Genomic DNA, 22,421 nt, shown 5'->3' with positions numbered 1-22,421 from the left:
AGGTAGTACTTATTTTTAGCCTGATAAAGTGCCTACTAATTTTTGTAGCATGGTTTTATTTATGTTTGACGCCTAGTGTTTGCTTTTCAGTATTTGCTGAAAGAGTTGGTGAAAGAAAGAGTAAATGCAATCGAAAATAAAAATACAGACACTAACACGAATAAACGGAAGGTTGCGGCTTGGGCTGATTTACAAACAACGTTGGTACATCTTTTGATTTCTGCCTTCAATATAAAATTTTGCCTTTACCTGTAATTCAAAATCCTGTCATTTCTTTTTCAGGTTTAATTCAATGTGCGCTGGTATGAACCGCTCCATTACCCAGTTAAAATCGCAATGGAGCCTCATAAAAATCAGTGCGAAGAAAGACAAGACCATTGCTAGGCAGGCTCAAATTAAAACTGGCGGTGGTCCACCATTATCAGTGCCTGACGATAGGGCTGATGATATAGCATCTTGGTTGCCCAATGAATTTGTAGTCGATGTTAACAGATTTGACTCGGACTCAAATAAAAGTGAATTAATTAACATTCAAGAGGAGGAATCAACTCAAAATACGCAAGATCAGGAATTGATAAATAATGAAGAAATCCAATATGAATTGGTGGTACTTGATGAAGAAATAGAAGATACACATGCTTGTACTACTAGAGGCATATTGGAAGATAAAGAAAATAAAAAAGTAGAGGCAAAAGAAAATAAAGCAAAACCTAATTTTAAAGCACCAGCAATCAAAAAAAAAAGGAAACTGTTAAACAAAGAAGGCTTAATTGATTTAAGCAAAGTTAGGATTTCCGAAATTGCAGAAACAGAATCAAAATGCCGGATTGAACTGCATGAAGTTCAAATGGAAAACGAACGGAAGAAAGGGAGAAACTTGGATCTTGAGCATCAATTATTACAGGAAAAACTTAAATATTACACTCACATTAATAAAGAATAATAAGTCTTTTGATGTTAAAGTTTTTCAAGTACTAACAGATTCTAAATAATAAGTTAGTTCCTCCCTTACTTCTGTTTGTTTTTAATTTGTATTTTATGCAGTTCCAATCCGCATTTTGATTGTGTTTCTGCAATATATTTAGACGGCTATGAATATGTTTACTAGTCATAACTTAATAAGAGTTTGAGATTACTATTAACTAGCTGTTGCCCACGACTCCGCCTGCGTAGACTACTATTTCTGTAACCTACAGGATCTGTGCATTTTTCCAGGATAAAAAGAAGCCTATATGTTATTCGAGACTATATAATCTATCTGTTTTAGCAATTTATTTGTTTATAAGAATTGAACTGTGATTTTTAGTAAGTAAGTTTAATAATTGTACTTAAATTAGTGATATAAAGTAAATACACATATGCCTAGTCACAAACATTCGCCTTTATAATAATAGTGTAAATTATGGTTATTTTGTTTTAAATGTAGAAGGTTGATAACCTCCGAATAGAAACGTTTATACTTAAGCAATTTCTTTGTTTTAAAGAATTGAACTGTGATTTTTAATAAGTAAGTTTGTTGAAACTAATTGTACTTAAATTAGTGATATAAAGTAATTTGTTTTGAATTTTTGCAGAATAATTGCTTTTTTAAAGAGAACTACAGGTTTTGTTTTTGTGATAGTAACAAATTGGACTGAAAATTGAAATACAGGTATTTTTCAATCAAATATTCTTTTTATTTTCATTAAGATGCCAGGAACAGTATCTGAAAAATTAAAATACAACATTTTCATGAACTCAAATGACATTACATAAAAGTAAATCGTTGGAATTTATCAAAATGTATTTTAGTACCATTCAAAAATGTTGATTTATAAAATTTTGTAGTATCAACTGCGACCTACGCCTCAACAATGAAGGTCGGTTGTCGTGAACACTGTTCTCCGTCGAAAGTTGCGGAGTTACAGGGACCTGCTCCATATGTTGTTCTGAAAAATATTATGAATTTGTCAACATTTTGTCATAAAGATTTGTATTCCTTATGTACAGTCAAATTGATAACATTTACCTAACAATGTGTCATTCATATCAATGGCTATATTATGTAATACAGCCAATGCTATGATCACAGCTTTTCCATTTTGGAGGCTTACTGGTAAGCCATGGAGTAGGCATTGGAACCGCTGCTTCCACACCCCAAAACACCTTTCAACAGTGTTCCTAGTTGAGATGTGAGCATTATTGTATGCTTCTTCTTCTGGACGACTAGGCCTTAAAATAGGTGTAAATAGATATGGCAGAAGAGGGTAGCCCGAATCGCCAATAAGGCGTCCTCTAAACTGCCTATCCTCAAATCGTTGTTTTATATTGCTCTCCATAAAAATTCGACTGTCATGTGTACTGCCTCGCCATCTAGCCACTATATCCATTATTTTGAGGTCAGCATCACAGACAACCTAAAATAAAAAAAACAGTATCCTGTAGGTAATCCATCCAATAATATAGTGTTGAATGTTGCTAAAATTTAGATCATACAAAGTAAAAATTATAGACATTATTAAAACAAATCTTTCTCTGTTGTAAACTGTATAAAATCAAAATATATTTTACCTGAACATTCAGGGAATAATAGCCTTTTCTATTAATATAGTACTGGGCCATGTCACCTCCGGTTTTTTTAATTTTAATGTGGGTGCAATCTATGGCTCCTATCACCCCAGGAAAATTTTTAATTGCTCTAAATTTGGCACTAATTCTTTCCTGCTCTCCTATAGTGATAGGCATTTTGATGAAGGAATTTGCCTTATTCGCGATTGCATGCGCGACTCTGGCGCATATCCGGCTCACTGTCGGCTGACTTAGGCCATGGAGGTCACCAGCATCATCTTGTACCTGAAAATGTATGAAAATAATTATAGCAGCCACGACAAAGGGATAAAATAAAACACTTTTTTGTGCTTACCTCACGACGTCCCCAACATCTTATGGCCACTAAAACTTGCAGTTCAGGACACGTGCCACCACCTCTAGCGCTCTGAACCAGATCATCTTCCACCAAATCTATGATGGTGCGCACTGTGTCCTTATTGAACCTATATTTTATTTTAAAATTTAGGTCCCGCAAATCGAATGGGTTGCTTCGTTGGCGGTAGAGCTTTCTACGTCGCGCTGGGTCGGCATTATTGGCTAAATGCACAATTGCATTTATAGCATTCATTTTCACAAGCAAGGATCACAGCAAGGATATTTTGAATAAATAAACCAACGAAGTGACATTCATATGAAATGACATTTATAAAAGTTAGGTTAAAATAGGTTTATTAGAGCTTTAAACAAGGCCCGAGCTCTCGATAACTTATCACACAGATAAAAGAGGATTTTAGCGCTAAATGACGATTATGAATAACAATTTTTATCAAACGTTTTATAAACCTCTAATAAGCATTTGATAAAATGTGAAAAATGATTATGAATAACGGTCTTATTCATAATAAAATGCTAATATAGGTTTAAAACCTACATTAGCTAAAACGTTTGATAGGCTTAAAACACTCTTATAAACCTCTGATAAAAAACGTTATTCATAATCGTTTACAAACCTTTGATAGCTAAAACAGAGTTTAATATTTTCTTTCCACAGACTATACAAAAAGAATGAACGAAAACAGCTTTTTTGGTGATTTAACTTGATGGACCATGTAAAATCATAGACAAATCGCAGAAAAAAAAAACAAAAAATTGGCAGCTGTGACGTTTTACTTACTGACATTGACATTTGGCACGAAAATTTAATAAAGTTTTCGGTTTTTTCGATCAACTCCCAAGTTTTATCAAACTTTTATAAAACTTGGGATTGTATGTTCTGGATTCTGTACCTCTTACCCTGTACTCTGCAATAAGCTCTTACGACGACCCGGCTAGTTACATCGGATACTAATTATGTCCATGACGAAGGAGAACAGACCGCCTAAAAGGCAACGATCAGAAAACTGGTTGGAGGAAGATAAGGTAGTACTTATTTTTAGCCTGATAAAGTGCCTACTAATTTTTGTAGCATGGTTTTATTTATGTTTGACGCCTAGTGTTTGCTTTTCAGTATTTGCTGAAAGAGTTGGTGAAAGAAAGAGTAAATGCAATCGAAAATAAAAATACAGACACTAACACGAATAAACGGAAGGTTGCGGCTTGGGCTGATTTACAAACAACGTTGGTACATCTTTTGATTTCTGCCTTCAATATAAAATTTTGCCTTTACCTGTAATTCAAAATCCTGTCATTTCTTTTTCAGGTTTAATTCAATGTGCGCTGGTATGAACCGCTCCATTACCCAGTTAAAATCGCAATGGAGCCTCATAAAAATCAGTGCGAAGAAAGACAAGACCATTGCTAGGCAGGCTCAAATTAAAACTGGCGGTGGTCCACCATTATCAGTGCCTGACGATAGGGCTGATGATATAGCATCTTGGTTGCCCAATGAATTTGTAGTCGATGTTAACAGATTTGACTCGGACTCAAATAAAAGTGAATTAATTAACATTCAAGAGGAGGAATCAACTCAAAATACGCAAGATCAGGAATTGATAAATAATGAAGAAATCCAATATGAATTGGTGGTACTTGATGAAGAAATAGAAGATACACATGCTTGTACTACTAGAGGCATATTGGAAGATAAAGAAAATAAAAAAGTAGAGGCAAAAGAAAATAAAGCAAAACCTAATTTTAAAGCACCAGCAATCAAAAAAAAAAGGAAACTGTTAAACAAAGAAGGCTTAATTGATTTAAGCAAAGTTAGGATTTCCGAAATTGCAGAAACAGAATCAAAATGCCGGATTGAACTGCATGAAGTTCAAATGGAAAACGAACGGAAGAAAGGGAGAAACTTGGATCTTGAGCATCAATTATTACAGGAAAAACTTAAATATTACACTCACATTAATAAAGAATAATAAGTCTTTTGATGTTAAAGTTTTTCAAGTACTAACAGATTCTAAATAATAAGTTAGTTCCTCCCTTACTTCTGTTTGTTTTTAATTTGTATTTTATGCAGTTCCAATCCGCATTTTGATTGTGTTTCTGCAATATATTTAGACGGCTATGAATATGTTTACTAGTCATAACTTAATAAGAGTTTGAGATTACTATTAACTAGCTGTTGCCCACGACTCCGCCTGCGTAGACTACTATTTCTGTAACCTACAGGATCTGTGCATTTTTCCAGGATAAAAAGAAGCCTATATGTTATTCGAGACTATATAATCTATCTGTTTTAGCAATTTATTTGTTTATAAGAATTGAACTGTGATTTTTAGTAAGTAAGTTTAATAATTGTACTTAAATTAGTGATATAAAGTAAATACACATATGCCTAGTCACAAACATTCGCCTTTATAATAATAGTGTAAATTATGGTTATTTTGTTTTAAATGTAGAAGGTTGATAACCTCCGAATAGAAACGTTTATACTTAAGCAATTTCTTTGTTTTAAAGAATTGAACTGTGATTTTTAATAAGTAAGTTTGTTGAAACTAATTGTACTTAAATTAGTGATATAAAGTAATTTGTTTTGAATTTTTGCAGAATAATTGCTTTTTTAAAGAGAACTACAGGTTTTGTTTTTGTGATAGTAACAAATTGGACTGAAAATTGAAATACAGGTATTTTTCAATCAAATATTCTTTTTATTTTCATTAAGATGCCAGGAACAGTATCTGAAAAATTAAAATACAACATTTTCATGAACTCAAATGACATTACATAAAAGTAAATCGTTGGAATTTATCAAAATGTATTTTAGTACCATTCAAAAATGTTGATTTATAAAATTTTGTAGTATCAACTGCGACCTACGCCTCAACAATGAAGGTCGGTTGTCGTGAACACTGTTCTCCGTCGAAAGTTGCGGAGTTACAGGGACCTGCTCCATATGTTGTTCTGAAAAATATTATGAATTTGTCAACATTTTGTCATAAAGATTTGTATTCCTTATGTACAGTCAAATTGATAACATTTACCTAACAATGTGTCATTCATATCAATGGCTATATTATGTAATACAGCCAATGCTATGATCACAGCTTTTCCATTTTGGAGGCTTACTGGTAAGCCATGGAGTAGGCATTGGAACCGCTGCTTCCACACCCCAAAACACCTTTCAACAGTGTTCCTAGTTGAGATGTGAGCATTATTGTATGCTTCTTCTTCTGGACGACTAGGCCTTAAAATAGGTGTAAATAGATATGGCAGAAGAGGGTAGCCCGAATCGCCAATAAGGCGTCCTCTAAACTGCCTATCCTCAAATCGTTGTTTTATATTGCTCTCCATAAAAATTCGACTGTCATGTGTACTGCCTCGCCATCTAGCCACTATATCCATTATTTTGAGGTCAGCATCACAGACAACCTAAAATAAAAAAAACAGTATCCTGTAGGTAATCCATCCAATAATATAGTGTTGAATGTTGCTAAAATTTAGATCATACAAAGTAAAAATTATAGACATTATTAAAACAAATCTTTCTCTGTTGTAAACTGTATAAAATCAAAATATATTTTACCTGAACATTCAGGGAATAATAGCCTTTTCTATTAATATAGTACTGGGCCATGTCACCTCCGGTTTTTTTAATTTTAATGTGGGTGCAATCTATGGCTCCTATCACCCCAGGAAAATTTTTAATTGCTCTAAATTTGGCACTAATTCTTTCCTGCTCTCCTATAGTGATAGGCATTTTGATGAAGGAATTTGCCTTATTCGCGATTGCATGCGCGACTCTGGCGCATATCCGGCTCACTGTCGGCTGACTTAGGCCATGGAGGTCACCAGCATCATCTTGTACCTGAAAATGTATGAAAATAATTATAGCAGCCACGACAAAGGGATAAAATAAAACACTTTTTTGTGCTTACCTCACGACGTCCCCAACATCTTATGGCCACTAAAACTTGCAGTTCAGGACACGTGCCACCACCTCTAGCGCTCTGAACCAGATCATCTTCCACCAAATCTATGATGGTGCGCACTGTGTCCTTATTGAACCTATATTTTATTTTAAAATTTAGGTCCCGCAAATCGAATGGGTTGCTTCGTTGGCGGTAGAGCTTTCTACGTCGCGCTGGGTCGGCATTATTGGCTAAATGCACAATTGCATTTATAGCATTCATTTTCACAAGCAAGGATCACAGCAAGGATATTTTGAATAAATAAACCAACGAAGTGACATTCATATGAAATGACATTTATAAAAGTTAGGTTAAAATAGGTTTATTAGAGCTTTAAACAAGGCCCGAGCTCTCGATAACTTATCACACAGATAAAAGAGGATTTTAGCGCTAAATGACGATTATGAATAACAATTTTTATCAAACGTTTTATAAACCTCTAATAAGCATTTGATAAAATGTGAAAAATGATTATGAATAAGACCGTTAGACCGTAGTGTGTTTTATTGGTGCTTCTACAAATACAATGTTGCTCTCATTCACAAGTATTATTGCTTTTAGTAGTAGGGCATGAATTGCAGAAAATAAATTATTTTATGACATTTTAATTACTTCAGTGTGTTACTTTACATCAAATGCGCTTTCTGAAGCCATGTGCTTCTGTTTTACGAACTTTAAATTGATTGGACGTTGGACGTTAATTTAACGTTGAATGAATTTGTAAGTTTTAAAAATACGCCTTCAGGCATGGAATCACTGTGTCATTACGATTGATTCAAGCTTACAAGCAATCAAAATACTATTATGAAATACGTTACATAATGAGTTTACTAGGACTTTGTGTTTGCGATCTGTTATAGGTCAAACTACTGATCAAATATAAATTAATTTTCTCAGATGACAAGAACATCTTCTTCGAGCTGCCCCCCGGTGGGGAAGGCTTGCTGGCCAAGGGCGAGAAGCCGACGTTCGCTTGGAAACGCGATGGCCAGCCCTTCGACCCAGAGGAGAGATTCAAGGTATGTAAGAAGACATACATATAAGAAGACATACATCATCAATAGAAATATCGAAATCGATACTTTTTATTAATTGTTCCCAATTTGATTAACACTTGAAATAATTTCTAAAAACAATAGAGACCTACTCAATATTTTTATTGATTATGTCAAACGCCTTGTAGCTCTCTAACCCTGGACAAAGTGACATTCGTGACGCTTTTAATTCCATAATCCCTGCCTGCGTTCTGATTTTTTGTACATGAAGCGATTTCCAAATTGAATTTGCCTTCAACAATGTTTGTCTTTGAGGAGATGGAAGACAGCTAATAGAGCTGTGAAGTCATTTCGTATATCATGTGGTAAAGTAAGGAAAAGACGCCAATGATAGTAGCAAACACTTGAAAAATTAGTTTTTGTGTTGACCGGCTATTCTAGTTCTATTAAAGTCCTAGTATCACTGCAACCGGTATTGATTCTATTGTGCTGCGATCGATATACATTGTGATCGTCGCTGTTTTCCTTATGGTGCGTCCACACTGGGCGAACGGGCTCTCGCGGCACGCTGGTCATACTGCTCACCCTGCTCTTAGTGAGAGTGAGCAGGATGTCGAGTTTGCCGCGCGAGCCCGTTCGTCCAGTGTGGACGCTCCATTACAGTTCACCTCCGAGTCCTGCATCTATTAAGTAAAGCAGTATCTTTTGGGGCGATATGTTTTACATGCTGTGGGAAACACTCGAAACCTTCCAACATTTGCTTGTATCCAGGTGCTACTCGGCGACGACGAGGACTCGCTGGCGCTGGTGTTCCAGCACGTGAAGCCGGAGGACGCGGGGCTGTACACGTGCGTGGCCAAGACCAGCACCGGCAACATCTCCTGCTCCGCCGAGCTCACCGTGCAAGGTAACGATATAGTTGCTAACAGGTTTGCTACCTTATTGCCTTGTGTTAAGGTTTGGAATAAGTGCTCCATACTGTAAAACATTGGTTCCCAAAACATTGGCCCAGGGGAGGCGCAAAGGCCTTTAAAGAGGGGCGCGGGACGCTGTACTGGGACTGTGTACTTAAGTATAAAAACCCTGCGACCGCTCAGAGAATGTATTCCAGACTGCTCGATACGACCAATAAATAATCTTGACTGGAGGACCCCGGGGGGCGCGGAATTTTTTTGTATGGTCGAAAGGGGGCGCGTCTCAAATAAGTTTGCGAACCAATGCTGTAAAACAAGAAGTAAACAAAACCCGCCCACAGCCACCGTCATCGATTTGAATCCCATTTGACGCAGTACGGCTGTGATTTTTATCTATCATGCACCACCAAGCAAAAATTCAGTTGCAAGGTCAATTCTCGCACATGACTAGGTACATATCCTCTTTCATTAAAAGCATAGCCTTAAATACTAACACAACCTGCAGTAAACAAATTCTGAGTGGAGTTGAATACAATATCCAAATATATTTATCATTATCAGGTCGAAAAGAACACGGCTCTCTAGTTTATCAGAGGTAAGTAGCCATTTAACCTACACTCACCGCGCTGGCCAGGCCAGATGGGTTGAAGACGTCTATGTGGTTACTCGGAAAAACGTTGTCATCTCTTTCTTCCTAAGCCGCATCTTTTGACATTTAAGGAAAAAAAACGGTAGTCCTTTTCTTCTAAATGAACCACATATTTAAGTTATTATTAAGTATCTAATTTGGGTTTCACACAGGTGCCATCAATGAGCTTCACCGCGAGCCAGAAAAACCAACGCTGGTGATTGAGCACCGCTCCGCTGTGGTATCGGCCGGCGCCTCCGCCATGTTGGAACTGACCTGCAAGGGCTTCCCCAAGCCCTCAGTCGTCTTTAAGCACGATGGAAAAATCATCGAGGCGGACACCAGGCACAAGTAAGATCTTCTCTACCTAGTCCTTAGCTTTATCTCATCTCTACAAACATGTAGGTCGACTAAAAAAATAAGTTGCTTTTAATTTCCGTAAAAAATATAAAGTTATCGTAAGACTAACTGTCTACGGAGGCGGAGTAGGCGTACACCAATGTACGCCTACTCCAGGTTACATACAAAACTATAAAACTCTCGATGGCAGAGACGGGAGCGTGACGTAGCGCTCCATCTAAAGTCTGGTCGCCTAGCTCGTAGAATTTTGTCCAATGACCCCAAACTAACTATCCTTATCGCTCGCGCGTAATTATATTGCTGTCGCGACTGTGCTACGGGCGGCAGCAGTAAGTGTGCGAGCGCAACAGCAATATAATTACGCGCGAGCGATAAGGGTGGGTAGCAGCTTACTATCTACGATAGGAAAGAATGCAAGCAACGAGCCTAATATCTATGGCATCCTACAAGGGACAACACTCGCACCCACCTTATTCCTACTTTACTACCTTCAGGTTCCTGTACGAAGACGACGAGAGCATGTCGCTAGTGATCAAGAACGTGAGCGCGGCTGACGCCGGCACGTACCACGTGACCGCCGCCAACGAGCTGGGAGAAGACTCCACCACCATGCAGCTCATCGTCAAGGCCGCGCCCAAAATCAAGCAGAAGATCGACAACCAGACCTGCATGGTGAGTAGGGGACAGTAGGGGCTACACAGGTTCCTAAAGGAAGACAATGAGGGCTATCGTTTTAGCGCTCACCAGTTAGCGCCACTGTAGAGTAAGGTCCTGTCACTTGCTAGTAGCGAAGACAGTGGCGCCAACTGGTGAGCGCTAAAGTGGTAAGAGGACTATCGCATTTGCACTCATCAAGATGGCGCCACTGTAGAGTAAGGTCCTGTCAATCGCCAGGGGTGCCAACTGTTAAGTATAAAAACGATAGCCCTCATTGTACTCATCAAGATGGCGCCACTGTAGAGTAAGGTCCTGTCAATCGCCAGGGGTGCCAACTGTTAAGTATAAAAACGATAGCCCTCATTGTACTCATCAAGATGGCGCCACTGTAGAGTAAGGTCCTGTCAATCGCCAGGGGTGCCAACTGTTAAGTATAAAAACGATAGCCCTCATTAGAGCAAGTTGCTGGTGATCGTACCACGTGACCGCGAACGAGCTGGGAGAAGACTCCACCACCATGCAGCTCATCGTCAAGGCCGCGCCCAAGATCAAGAAGATCGACAACCAGACCTGCATGGTGAGTGTAGGGGACAGTAGAGGCTACACAGGTTCCTAAAGGAAGACAATGAGGGCTATCGTTTTAGCGCTCACCAGTTAGCGCCACTGTAGAGTAAGGTCCTGTCACTTGCTAGTAGCGAAGACAGTGGCACCAACTGGTGAGCGCTAAAGTGGTAAGAGGACTATCGCAATTGTACTCATCAAGATGGCGCCACTGTAGAGTAAGGTCCTGTCAATCGCCAGGGGTGCCAACTGTTAAGTATAAAAACGATAGCCCTCATTAGAGCAAGTTGCTGGTGATCGTACCACGTGACCGCCAACGAGCTGGAGAAGACTCCACCACTATGCAACTCATCGTCAAGGCCGCGCCCAAGATCAAGAAGAAGGTCGACAACCAGACCTGCATGGTGAGTAGGGGACAGTAGGGGACTACACAGGTTCCTATAGGAAGACCACTAGAGCAAGTTGCTTGTGAATGTACCACGTGACCGCCAACGAGCTGGGAGAAGACTCCACCACCATGCAGCTCATCGTCAAGGCCGCGCCCAAGATCAAGAAGAAGATCGACAACCAGACCTGCATGGTGAGTTGTCAAGGACTTTAGAGGGGATGCGGTCGCACATCAAGCTAAAATATTATGTGCGATATTGCAACAAAAATGTCAAGTCTAATGTGCTGTTGACTGTACGTACGTCTCTAGTACAATTTTTCTGTCAGCAATCTGTGAAACAGATGGACCAAACCAGAAGTTAAGATAAGGTTACACTGTATGTGAAATTGGGTTTTAAAGCACTTCCTATTAAGTGTGTAGCCAAGATTTAGGCCTGCTATACACGGACAGCTTGAAGCAGTTAGTGTCGGCAGCTTCAAGCTGCGACTGCATAGCAAACTACGGAAACAGTTGTAACTGCTCGAGCGGTTCCGTGTATGTGTGTACGTAGTGTACTGTAGTTTGCTATGCAGTTGCAGCTTGAAGCTGTCGGATACTAGCTGCTTCAAGCTGTCTGTGTATGGCGGGCCTTACAGTTTGGTTGTCAAAAAGAACTAATTAGTGAAGGTTTGACAAATTGATATGGTCAACCTTTACGGAATCTTCACTCGTTAATTCTGTTCTGACAATGTAATAGTGGAAAATAAATATTCTAAACTTTTATGTTCTCATCACCAGCTCGGCTCCACCCACACAGTCACCATCGAGATCGAAGGCCAGCCGGCCCCTGAAGTGTCCTTCTACAAGGACGGCGTGGAGATCAAGAGCTCGGACCGCGTGAAGATCGTCAAGGAGTCGGACGAGGTGTACAAGATCATCATCAGCGACGCCAAGCTGACGGATAGCGGCTCGTATTCTGTTGTCGCTAAGTAAGTAATCTTTCTTTTCAACAGTGCCAAGATCATAAACGCAGAGGGATGAAAATGGCATTGGCTGAAATGATGATAGTTAAATATTAACGTAGGGTGATTGCTATAGTAATTGGCCTGTACATAGTTATTGGCCACCTTGGCTAAAATAAAAATAAACAAGCATATGTACGTTATTAAGAGTGGAAAAGAGACACAAATACTTTCTCTGAGCAATACGCTGTCCAATGTAGTATGTCAGAGTAAGAACAGATGGCACTCTAAACAGCAGAAGCTTTCTTTCGACAACGAGTCGTCCGAGTAGCCGCATGCTTGTCAAAATTTTAAGGCAAATATTTATGAATATTGTTCGTAATTTAATTGTTTTTGCTTGTTATAGTAATTTTACTGTTTTTTTTGTAAAGAGATAAATGGTAGCTTATGTAAATAGATTAAGTTACTTTGTTTTGGAATAAAATAACTTTAAAATTATACCGGCCAATAACTATACCACGTTTCAATTTATTTCAGTTATTGGCCATGGGTGGCCAATAATTAAATTTTACTTTTATTGTGTTTTTATTCAAGATTAAGTTAATTTAACCCTTTAATATTTGCTATTAAAATACTAACGTCCTAACCTATTAGGATCAGTAATTAGCCGGGGGGCCAATTACTGACACTTATGCACGGCCAATAACTATTTTTATTGATTTACTTTACCTAGATTGTTACAAGATGTCGTAGGTAACACAGTATACTAAGGTTGGTATAAGTAGTTGGAACAGAAACACTTAATCAGTTTAAAAAAATAAAACAAATAATACCTGAAATGCAAAACAATGATTTTTTTTTATTGTCTATCGTTTGTGGGACTATTTATTATAAGCAAAATGGATTGGAAGCGGAAGTTACAGATGAACATGAACCTGTAAGTCGGGAGAAAGAATCAACATTGAGTGAAATAGGAGAACTTCAAACTAGAGATAGAGAAAGAGAGACAAAAGACCCTAAAACTGGGACCCAAGAAGATGAGATAGGTACTTGTAGACGAACGAGAACGACGAGGTGAACCGTTGGCACAAGAAAAGGAAATAACAGTTAATGAAGCAGCGTTATCTAAAAATAGAACACAACAAAAAATAAATTTGACGACCTGGAAAAAACTGAATCAAGGACTACCAATACTTTTATTAGTATCACAGCAGAAGTACATCCACTACCGGCTAAATTGACGAAAAAAAGACAATGATCACTAAAACGTACATTAAGGTGAAAGAAATAGAACGAAAAGACTTTGATTTAATAGAAATAGAAAACGTAAACTGTAAAGAAACTTTAGAAGCAGAAAGAGGAAGCTATGCTGATCTCATCACTTTTTGCATCACGCCAACAGGCAAAAAAAAACCAAGTCTGAAGGACTTTCTACGGATTCCCCCAGAGCCAACTCGAAAAGGGGAGAGAAATTTATCGCGATTACCGTTTCACATATCAGGCCAGAATATCAGAGGATTCTGGAAGAAAAAGCTTAAGAAAAAGAAATCCTCGAGAAAGAAAAAAGGGAACGGAAAATTGAAAGAGAACAAAAAAGAGAGGACAGAAAACGGAAAGCTGAAGAAAAGAAAACTCCTAAAATAAAAAAAGTAAGAATAATGTATCTGTATCCAATCAAATCTGTAATATTTGCAAAAAGCTTATAAAAAATAGACTTTTAGTATGCTCTGAATGTCACCGTGTCTTTCATAAATCTTGTGCAACAGCATATTCCTGAAGAAGAAGGAGACAGTTATCTTTGTCACAATTGTTACAATGTTACTGAATGTACTAACGATGATGAGATAGATGAAGAAATCGATAAGAGTGATACTGATGACGAATTCTTAGCTAATCTTAAGGAAAGACAAAATGAGTTAGGATTACAAAGTGTGAAGTTTCAGTGATTTTTATGGGTTTTTTTCGGTGGCTAATAACTGTACTTCTAGGAGCCAATTACTGTGTTTTTGGGGCCAATAGCTAAATTTAATGTGATCTCTGATATTTTTAAAATTATTATTGTAATTCTTATCGTATAACACCAAATAGGTACTAGCTTAAATAGCAGCAATATTGTTTTCTCATAATAAAATATAAAAAGTAAACAAAAGTCGAGTTTTTGTTACATTTTACACAAGTTAACTTACACAACGCTCTTAAAGGGCCAATAACTGTAGCAATCACCTATCGGCCACAGTGTTAAAGATCTATTTCAGTTTTTGCTCTCGCTCTCATCAAATGGTGATTCTTTGCGATAGAACAAGACGACATGACCGGCAATGGGCAGTTAACACTGTTACCGATAGTACAGTTTAAATAACCATAAAAAATATCATAATTCTCTTCATTCTAACTGTCGAAACTTTGCTGATTTCTGTCCTATTTTTTGTGTGATTATTTGTCTGTTTATCAAAATTGTTTGTTTCCCTAATATAAATAAATAAATAAAAATAAAATAAAATTATTCGGTCAAGCGGCCATAAATTGTTTGTAAACCAGTTGAAATTAAATAAACACCAAATTAAGTCGGCCTTTGAGATACGACTCCAAAGGCGTAGGTATATCAACATTGCGAGACTGCATACTCACAGTACATGAAACGAGCAAATTCGCAAGTTTGGAAGTGCAATGTCGATACAGGCTTTCAAAGTAACAGATTTCTGTCGGGATTATACATTGACGCGATATTATAACGTGCGTCTTTACAAAAGAGCTGAAATAAATATCATAATATTTATTAAACTCAAATTGTATATTCTATTTGTCCAGGAACGAAGTGAACCAGTGCTCGGACTTCTGGCAGTGGCACGTGACGTCACCGCCGCGCATTGTCAAGAAGCTCGGTGAAAGCAAGGTGTGCGAGGAGAAGGAGACTGTGACCTTCAAGCTGGAGACGGAAGCCGAACCCGCGCCTACTGTTAAATGGTAATCACATTTACAAAAAGATTTAAAAGAGCCTGTAAAGAAATCAATTAATGGATTTAATCAGAAATTGAGACCAAAATGTCAAGTAGTAAATTTAAAATTTATAAAAAAAAATTACGCAAAAGCGTAGTGACAAGTTTTCTTTATGATTTCGATCTAGTTTTAAAACGAAAAGGGAAAACTTATATTTTGTCAAAATATTTCATTTTGCACTCCAAAATATGTATACTAAAGAATTTTCTTGTAGCGGTCTATTCTAAGAGCGTAGTCTTCGTAGCTACAATTGCTACAAATGCTACGGCTGTAGCTTCGTAGTACCGTAGTCTCTTGTAGTCAGTCTTCTGGCACTCCCTTCCTGCTTACTCAAAGTTACGCAGTCTACATTATGCAAATCTATCAGTTATTTTACCTAGAGATTTTATCTTTAGGTTCAAGAACAAGACGGAACTGACGGAATCGTCGGCGATAAAAATGACGTCATCCGGCAACGCGCACCAGCTCGTCATCACCTCTGCTGCTCGAGCCGACGCTGGCGAATACTCCTGCGAGGTAAATAGCAATTTAGTTTACTTTAAATCTTTTTAAATAACACTTTTTAGCGAGCAACGCAGGACCGTTCATTACGGAAAACCTTGGGGGAGGCCTTTGTCCAGCCGTGGACGTCATTTGGCTGAAACGAACGAACGAACGAACACTTTAGGTATATTGTATTTACTACCACAGGCATTACCCAAGATAATCTTCTACTAACTGGTAGTCGAAATACTCTGGGATTCTATACGTTCGAGCCCTACTTAGTTAATTAGGTCAGAGTAGATTTTGCCGAATGAAAAAAAGTAAAAATAGTTTTGGAGATTTATAATGCGCTTCCCTATCTATTCGTCAGTGTAGGGAGTGTAGGTGATGTATCTTTAGTAAATTAGAGAGGGAGAGTGCTGTGTTCCTGCGGTGAAGACCAAACGACCAGCCCTCCTAGGCAAGTAGCAAAGTGTGACACTTGGTCAGATTGGCCAACTCGAGATCCGAGGAAAGCGGGTTCGAACCCCACCGCCGCTCGACTATTGTGGTGAGCCCACTCGTAACACAAGCTTATTTAGCTTAACACGAGGGACTAACGGGAATATTAATAATTTGTGCAATACAAATTGCTAATAATCTTAAAATAGAAAAGTTTTAATCTCAAAATATTGTCGACGGCCTTTTTTTGTATCGAGCTACAACGGATTCTATTTTCGATTCGATCCAAAAGTGCCACTTGTCTAGACCTACTGATGTTGACTGTTTAATGCGACTAAGAACAAAAAGTTTAATACATAACGTGTATGTACCCAGATCCGCAACATCCACGGCACTGCCACGGACGCGTGCCGGCTCAATGTGCGCAGCGGGCCCGTGTTCACGCAGAAGCTCAGTGACGTCACGGCCAGCGAGGGCAGCGTCAACGTCGAGTTCACCGTGTCTGTAGAAGCCTACCCCGAGCCTAGCGTCAAGTGGTGAGTACATAATGTGTACTAGGTCCGCAACATCCGCGGCACTGCCACGGACGTGTGCTGTGTTCACGCAGGAGCTCAGTGACGTCACGGCTAGCGAGGGCAGCGTCAACGTCGAGTTCACCGTGTCTGTGGACGCCTACCCCGAGCCCAGCGTCAAGTGGTGAGTACATAACGTGTACTAAAGCCTGGTCCGTGAGCACGTAGAATTTTGTCCAATGACCCCAAGCTACCCATCCTTATCGCTCGCGCGAAATTATGTTGTTGTCGCGCTCGCACACTCACTGCGGGCGCCCGTCGCACAGTCGCAACAGCAATATAATTACGCGCGAGCGATAAAGATGGGTAGCTTGGGGTCATTGCACAAAATTCTACGTGCTCACGGACCAGGCTTTAGATCCGCAACATCCACGGCACCGTCACGGACGCGTGCTGTGTTCACGCAGGCTCAGTGACGTCACCGCCAGTGAAGGCAGCGTCAACGTCGAGTTCACCGTGTCTGTGGACGCCTACCCCGAGCCCAGCGTCAAGTGGTGAGTACATAATGTGTACTAGATCCGCAACATCCACGGCACCGTGACGGACGCGTGCCGTGTTCACGCAGAAGCTCAGTGACGTCACGGCCAGTGAAGGCAGCGTCAACGTCGAGTTCACCGTGTCTGTGGACGCCTACCCCGAGCCCAGCGTCAAGTGGTGAGTACATAACGTGTACTAAAGCCTGGTCCGTGAGCACGTAGAATTTTGTCCAATGATCCCAAGCTACCCATCCTTATCGCTCGCGCGGAATTATGTTGCTGTCGCGCTCGCACACTCACTGCGGGCGCCCGTCGCACAGTCGCGACAGCAATATAATTACGCGCGAGCGATAAAGATGGGTAGCTTGGGGTCATTGCACAAAATTCTACGTGCTCACGGACCAGGCTTTAGATCCGCAACATCCACGGCATCGCCACGGACGCGTGCCGTGTTCACGCAGAAGCTCAGTGACGTCACGGCCAGTGAAGGCAGCGTCAACGTCGAGTTCACCGTGTCTGTGGACGCCTACCCCGAGCCCAGCGTCAAGTGGTGAGTACATAATGTGTACTAGATCCGCAACATCCACGGCACCGTGACGGACGCGTGCCGTGTTCACGCAGAAGCTCAGTGACGTCACGGCCAGTGAAGGCAGCGTCAACGTCGAGTTCACCGTGTCTGTGGACGCCTACCCCGAGCCCAGCGTCAAGTGGTGAGTACATAATGTGTACTAGATCCGCAACATCCACGGCACCGTGACGGACGCGTGCCGTGTTCACGCAGAAGCTCAGTGACGTCACGGCCAGTGAAGGCAGCGTCAACGTCGAGTTCACCGTGTCTGTGGACGCCTACCCCGAGCCCAGCGTCAAGTGGTGAGTACATAATGTGTACTAGATCCGCAACATCCACGGCACCGTGACGGACGCGTGCCGTGTTCACGCAGGAGCTCAGTGACGTCACGGCCAGCGAGGGCAGCGTCAACGTCGAGTTCACCGTGTCTGTGGACGCCTACCCCGAGCCTAGCGTCAAGTGGTGAGTACAATACAAGCACAAACAGTACACACTACTTATAGCTCTAGCGCTTAATTCAGTCGGTGTCTGAAGTATGGAAGTGGCACGGGAGGGTGTTTTTAAGATGTCAAACATCAGCAAGACTTTCAGATTTGATTTGTTTACTCTGTCGCGTCATAATATGTCAACGTCATTGCCGCGTGCGCAGCTTTTGTGTGAGTGAACCTGTGCACACGAAGAAGTTTAGTGATGTCACCTTTTTTAATACAACATGTAAATTGTAATGTGACATGCAATAAACGTTTTGAATTTTTGAATTAATGAACCATGACCGAGGTCATTTTAAGAGCCAATATGAACAACAAAACCGGCGTATGTTACCGCAATGCAACAAGGCATGCCGCTGTGACGCTATACTATTTTCCGTGCCATAACACTATGACTGGTGCCGCACCGTATCATGTCATGTCATGTATCTGTCAACGTGAAATTGTGAACTCTGTCAGTTTATAACATATAGCCTGACCAGGAACATAAAAACCCTGGCATAGAGGCGCGTCAATTGCATTTGATAGTGCAACACAGAGTACAGTCGTACCTGTGTTAAATTAATAGGCTAACTTTACGTATCAGGATTCAGGATTACGGGCTGATTTAATATTTTCATAAATTAACAAAAAAATATTATTATAGGTAACCTGGTTTAAATAAATTAAATGAAACCATCAATCGAGCTAGTAGGATTTATTTTATTATTCATCAATAATCAAATTCAGAACTTGAATATTCAACTGCAATGTCTGCTCATGAACGCTTCAAACTCGGTACTTCTTTCCCAATTCCATAAAATTCAACACTTACAAAGTGACAAAAAACTTTAAAATAGGTAGTTGAAACAAACCACAGCTAATTTTCATAGTGGACTGTACTATACGATAAACATGTCAGTCAATTTGACAACCTTTGTTGGAAACATTATTCAATGAAAATATTGTTCGAACCCTTGGTATTTCTCTTCGACAAATACTTTAACACATTGTGAACCACTTTTCTTTCACGACTATAAAAAGATTTTAGCAATTTCATCCACAAAATCAATTGCGCACATTTAAAATAAAGTTTGTTTACACTTTGACAGCAATAGACTGACATGCAAGGTGACATGTCAATGAAGTTTTCAGTTACTGTTGCCATTAAAAGAAATTAGTACCATTAGTTTTCCGCAACATGGCGAGGGTTTTTATGTTCCTGGTCAGGCTATAACGCGTTAGATTGTAAACCAACAGTGGGTTAGGTTAGGTTAGATTGTAATTTAACTACGTCAGATTATAATCTGACGGAATTCACAATTTTACGGTGATATATCCACGCCCTAAATGTATCTTTAGGAATATCTGAATTAAACATTACCGTTACGAAACAGGTACCTGGGAGATGTGGAGATCACTGAGAAGAAGTCAGTCTTCACTCGCGTGGATAGCGGCAGCTCGCACAAGCTCATCCTCAAAGAAGTGGCGGCGGAGTACGCCGGCCGCTACAGCTGCCGCGTCAGCAACGAGCTGGGCCAGGACGAGTGCCACGCTACATTTACTGTCAACAGTGAGTTATTTTGACAAATAAACGGCAAACGTACTCTTTTTGAAAAGGGCTATAGTCCAGTCAATGAATGCCTTAACGACGGTGTAGAGAGAAAACCGTGGAACACAATTTCTGACCTCGGGACTTTATTTAGCCTAGTTAGGTGGTGAACATAGCAAAAGTCCCCGCCCTTAGCCCTTGAGCCGGCGGGGAGAGGGGGGTTTAAAGGTACCACTTTTCGGTTTTTCGCTTAATCCTCGGAAACTATGCGTCCTAGTGACACGACTACTATGAACCAAAAAAAGCTTATTCAATTTGCTACAGGTGAGACCGTCAAGTTTTTCTATATCTTGTATAGTTTTTGCGGCATCTGCTCTAGAAGGTCTGTAAAATTGGAAATTTTATTGTTGTCTTACATGTTCCTTTCAGGAGAAAATCGACTAAATCAACATAGAGCAAACACTATAGACATGCGGGAGCATGTTAAGCCTAGTTCCATGGAGGGGACTGCACCGTGCGTATATTTAGACGAACCAATTAGAGTCACTTTTGACTCCTCATCAATCAAAAACTACTGTGCATTAACACTTCAAATTTGGCTCATGTATTGAGACTTGCAAGATATACATCAGCTTCAAATTTCATAAATATACCTCAAACGGTTATTTAGGTATTGACGTTCAAAAATCGATATTTAGAGCACTAAAATCTATCTATCACATGTGAAATGTTAAAATTTACTGGTTTTTTATTTGTTCCTTTGTATTTACATAACTACCTTTCTGGATGCCAAATTTGAACCTTTGAGGTCATCTGGAAGTGGTTGGAATTTGGTCTATTGGTCAGACATGTAGATTTTTGGACGTCAATATCTAAAGAACCGTTTGAGGCATATTTATAAAATTTAAAACTGATGTATATCTTGCAAGTCTCAACACATGAGCCAAATTTGAAGTGTTAATGCACAGTAGTTTTTGAGTGATGAGGAGTCAAAAGTGGCTCAAAGTGATTCGTCTAAATATACGCACGGTGTAGTCCCCTCGCAGGAACTAGGCTTAACATGCTCCCGCATGTCTAGAATGATTGCTCAATGTTGATTTAGTCGATTTTCTCCTGATGGGAACATGTAAGACAAAAATAAAATTTCCAATATTACAGACCTTCTAGAGCAGATGCCGCGAAAACTATACAATTTATAGAAAAACTTGTCTATCTCACCTGTAGCAAATTGAATATGCTTTTTTTGGTTCAAAGTAGTCATGTCACTAGGACGCATAGTTTCCGAGAATTAAGCGAAAAACTGAAAAGTGGCACCTTTAAACCCCCCTCTCCCCGCCGGCTCAAGGGCTAAGGGCGGGGACTTTTGCTATGTTCACCTCCTAACTAGTCTAAATAAAGTCCTGAAGTCAGAAATTGTGTTCTACAGTTTTCCATCTATAATGCTTTATTGACTGGACTACTATGCTCGGATGGACTATTCTCGGTGTTTCTTTACGAGATCAAATCTATACTTATAATAAATCTGTAGAGAGGTCAATTCTGTACATTAAATGTATTTTCAAAATAACTATCAGGGGGTGATTAGTGATCGATACTGATGCCAAAAATGCAATCAGTAAAATTTTTGTCTGTCTGTCTGTATGTTCCTTATAGAAACAAAAAACTTGGTAAAATTATTCTTCATACTCTTGGGCAGGTTATAGTATACTAAGGAATTCCCACGGGAACCACGGGAGTTAGCGGGAAAAACATTTGTATGAAAAAATCTAAACCGCGTAAGATAGATGAAGGGGGTAAAACGGGATCCACGCGTACGAAGTCGCGGGCGGCCGCTAGTCAGAAATAAGGAGATCCGTAAACGAACTAAAGTCACTGACATAGCCCGACGGATTAGCAAGCTGAAGTGGCAATGGGCAGGGCACATAGTACGCAGAACTGACGGCCGATGGGGCAGCAAGGTTCTGGAGTGGAGGCCACGTTCCGCAAAACGCAGCGTTTGACGTCCACCCACAAGGTGGACCGACGGCCTGATAAAGGCAGCAGGACGGCGCTGGATGCAAGCCGCTACCAACCGTGCGATGTGGAAGTCATTGCGGCCTATGTTCAGCAGTGGACGTCCTATGGCTGAAATGATGATTTGAAAATTATAAATAACTTGAAAAAATTCGTGGGTTTAATTCCCGCCTTAGGCAGTTCGATTTTTTCAAGTTATTTATAATTTTCAAATTAGTTTGAGATCGCTAAAAATTTATCTCTTAACGCTAAAAATTTAATAACTATGAAATGATGATGTACTCTTTTTGAACTTTTGAAACATAGCGTAGCCACCTAGGTCATACGCATGTTAACTGACTCGCGCAGGCGCGGCCTCAATGACGTCACTCGCGTAAGAGCAACGGTGTGACCGATCCACATGAGTCTCCAACGCACGTAAATCATCATCGTTTCAGCCAGAGGACGTCCACTGCTGAACATAGGCCTCCCTCAATGATTTCCATATAGCCCGGTTGGTAGCGGCCTGCATCTAGCGCCTCCCTGCT

General features: G+C 40.0%; 3 protein-coding genes across 3 annotated transcripts in view; 1 reads left to right on the top strand and 2 right to left on the bottom strand.

Annotated features, from left to right (window-relative positions):
* The window catches only part of LOC135076957 (obscurin), a 155,442-nt gene that overhangs the window by 64,477 nt on the left and 68,544 nt on the right, over positions 1-22,421 (top strand). The window contains exons 15-23 of the mRNA XM_063971487.1: positions 7,779-7,900; positions 8,648-8,783; positions 9,592-9,769; positions 10,273-10,450; positions 12,162-12,352; positions 15,134-15,289; positions 15,718-15,838; positions 16,622-16,782; positions 19,727-19,902. Coding sequence (XP_063827557.1) covers positions 7,779-7,900; positions 8,648-8,783; positions 9,592-9,769; positions 10,273-10,450; positions 12,162-12,352; positions 15,134-15,289; positions 15,718-15,838; positions 16,622-16,782; positions 19,727-19,902 — 1,419 coding nt within the window. The remainder of the gene's footprint in view (positions 1-7,778; positions 7,901-8,647; positions 8,784-9,591; positions 9,770-10,272; positions 10,451-12,161; positions 12,353-15,133; positions 15,290-15,717; positions 15,839-16,621; positions 16,783-19,726; positions 19,903-22,421) is intronic.
* LOC135077502 (putative nuclease HARBI1) lies at positions 1,655-3,404 on the bottom strand. Its single transcript, XM_063972084.1, has 5 exons — positions 2,903-3,404; positions 2,551-2,832; positions 2,009-2,396; positions 1,795-1,928; positions 1,655-1,705 (listed from the first exon to the last, which is right to left on the bottom strand). The coding sequence occupies exons 1-4, from the start codon at positions 3,155-3,157 to the stop codon at positions 1,798-1,800; spliced, it is 1,056 nt and encodes a 351-aa protein (XP_063828154.1). The 5' UTR covers positions 3,158-3,404; the 3' UTR covers positions 1,655-1,705; positions 1,795-1,797.
* LOC135077412 (putative nuclease HARBI1) lies at positions 5,601-7,365 on the bottom strand. The gene is made up of 5 exons (XM_063971985.1): positions 6,849-7,365; positions 6,497-6,778; positions 5,955-6,342; positions 5,741-5,874; positions 5,601-5,651 (listed from the first exon to the last, which is right to left on the bottom strand). The coding sequence occupies exons 1-4, from the start codon at positions 7,101-7,103 to the stop codon at positions 5,744-5,746; spliced, it is 1,056 nt and encodes a 351-aa protein (XP_063828055.1). The 5' UTR covers positions 7,104-7,365; the 3' UTR covers positions 5,601-5,651; positions 5,741-5,743.

This window comes from Ostrinia nubilalis, chromosome 1, assembly GCF_963855985.1.
Source record: "Ostrinia nubilalis chromosome 1, ilOstNubi1.1, whole genome shotgun sequence".
NCBI lineage: Eukaryota > Metazoa > Arthropoda > Insecta > Lepidoptera > Crambidae > Ostrinia > Ostrinia nubilalis.
This window is presented reverse-complemented; position numbering and strand designations above follow the sequence as displayed.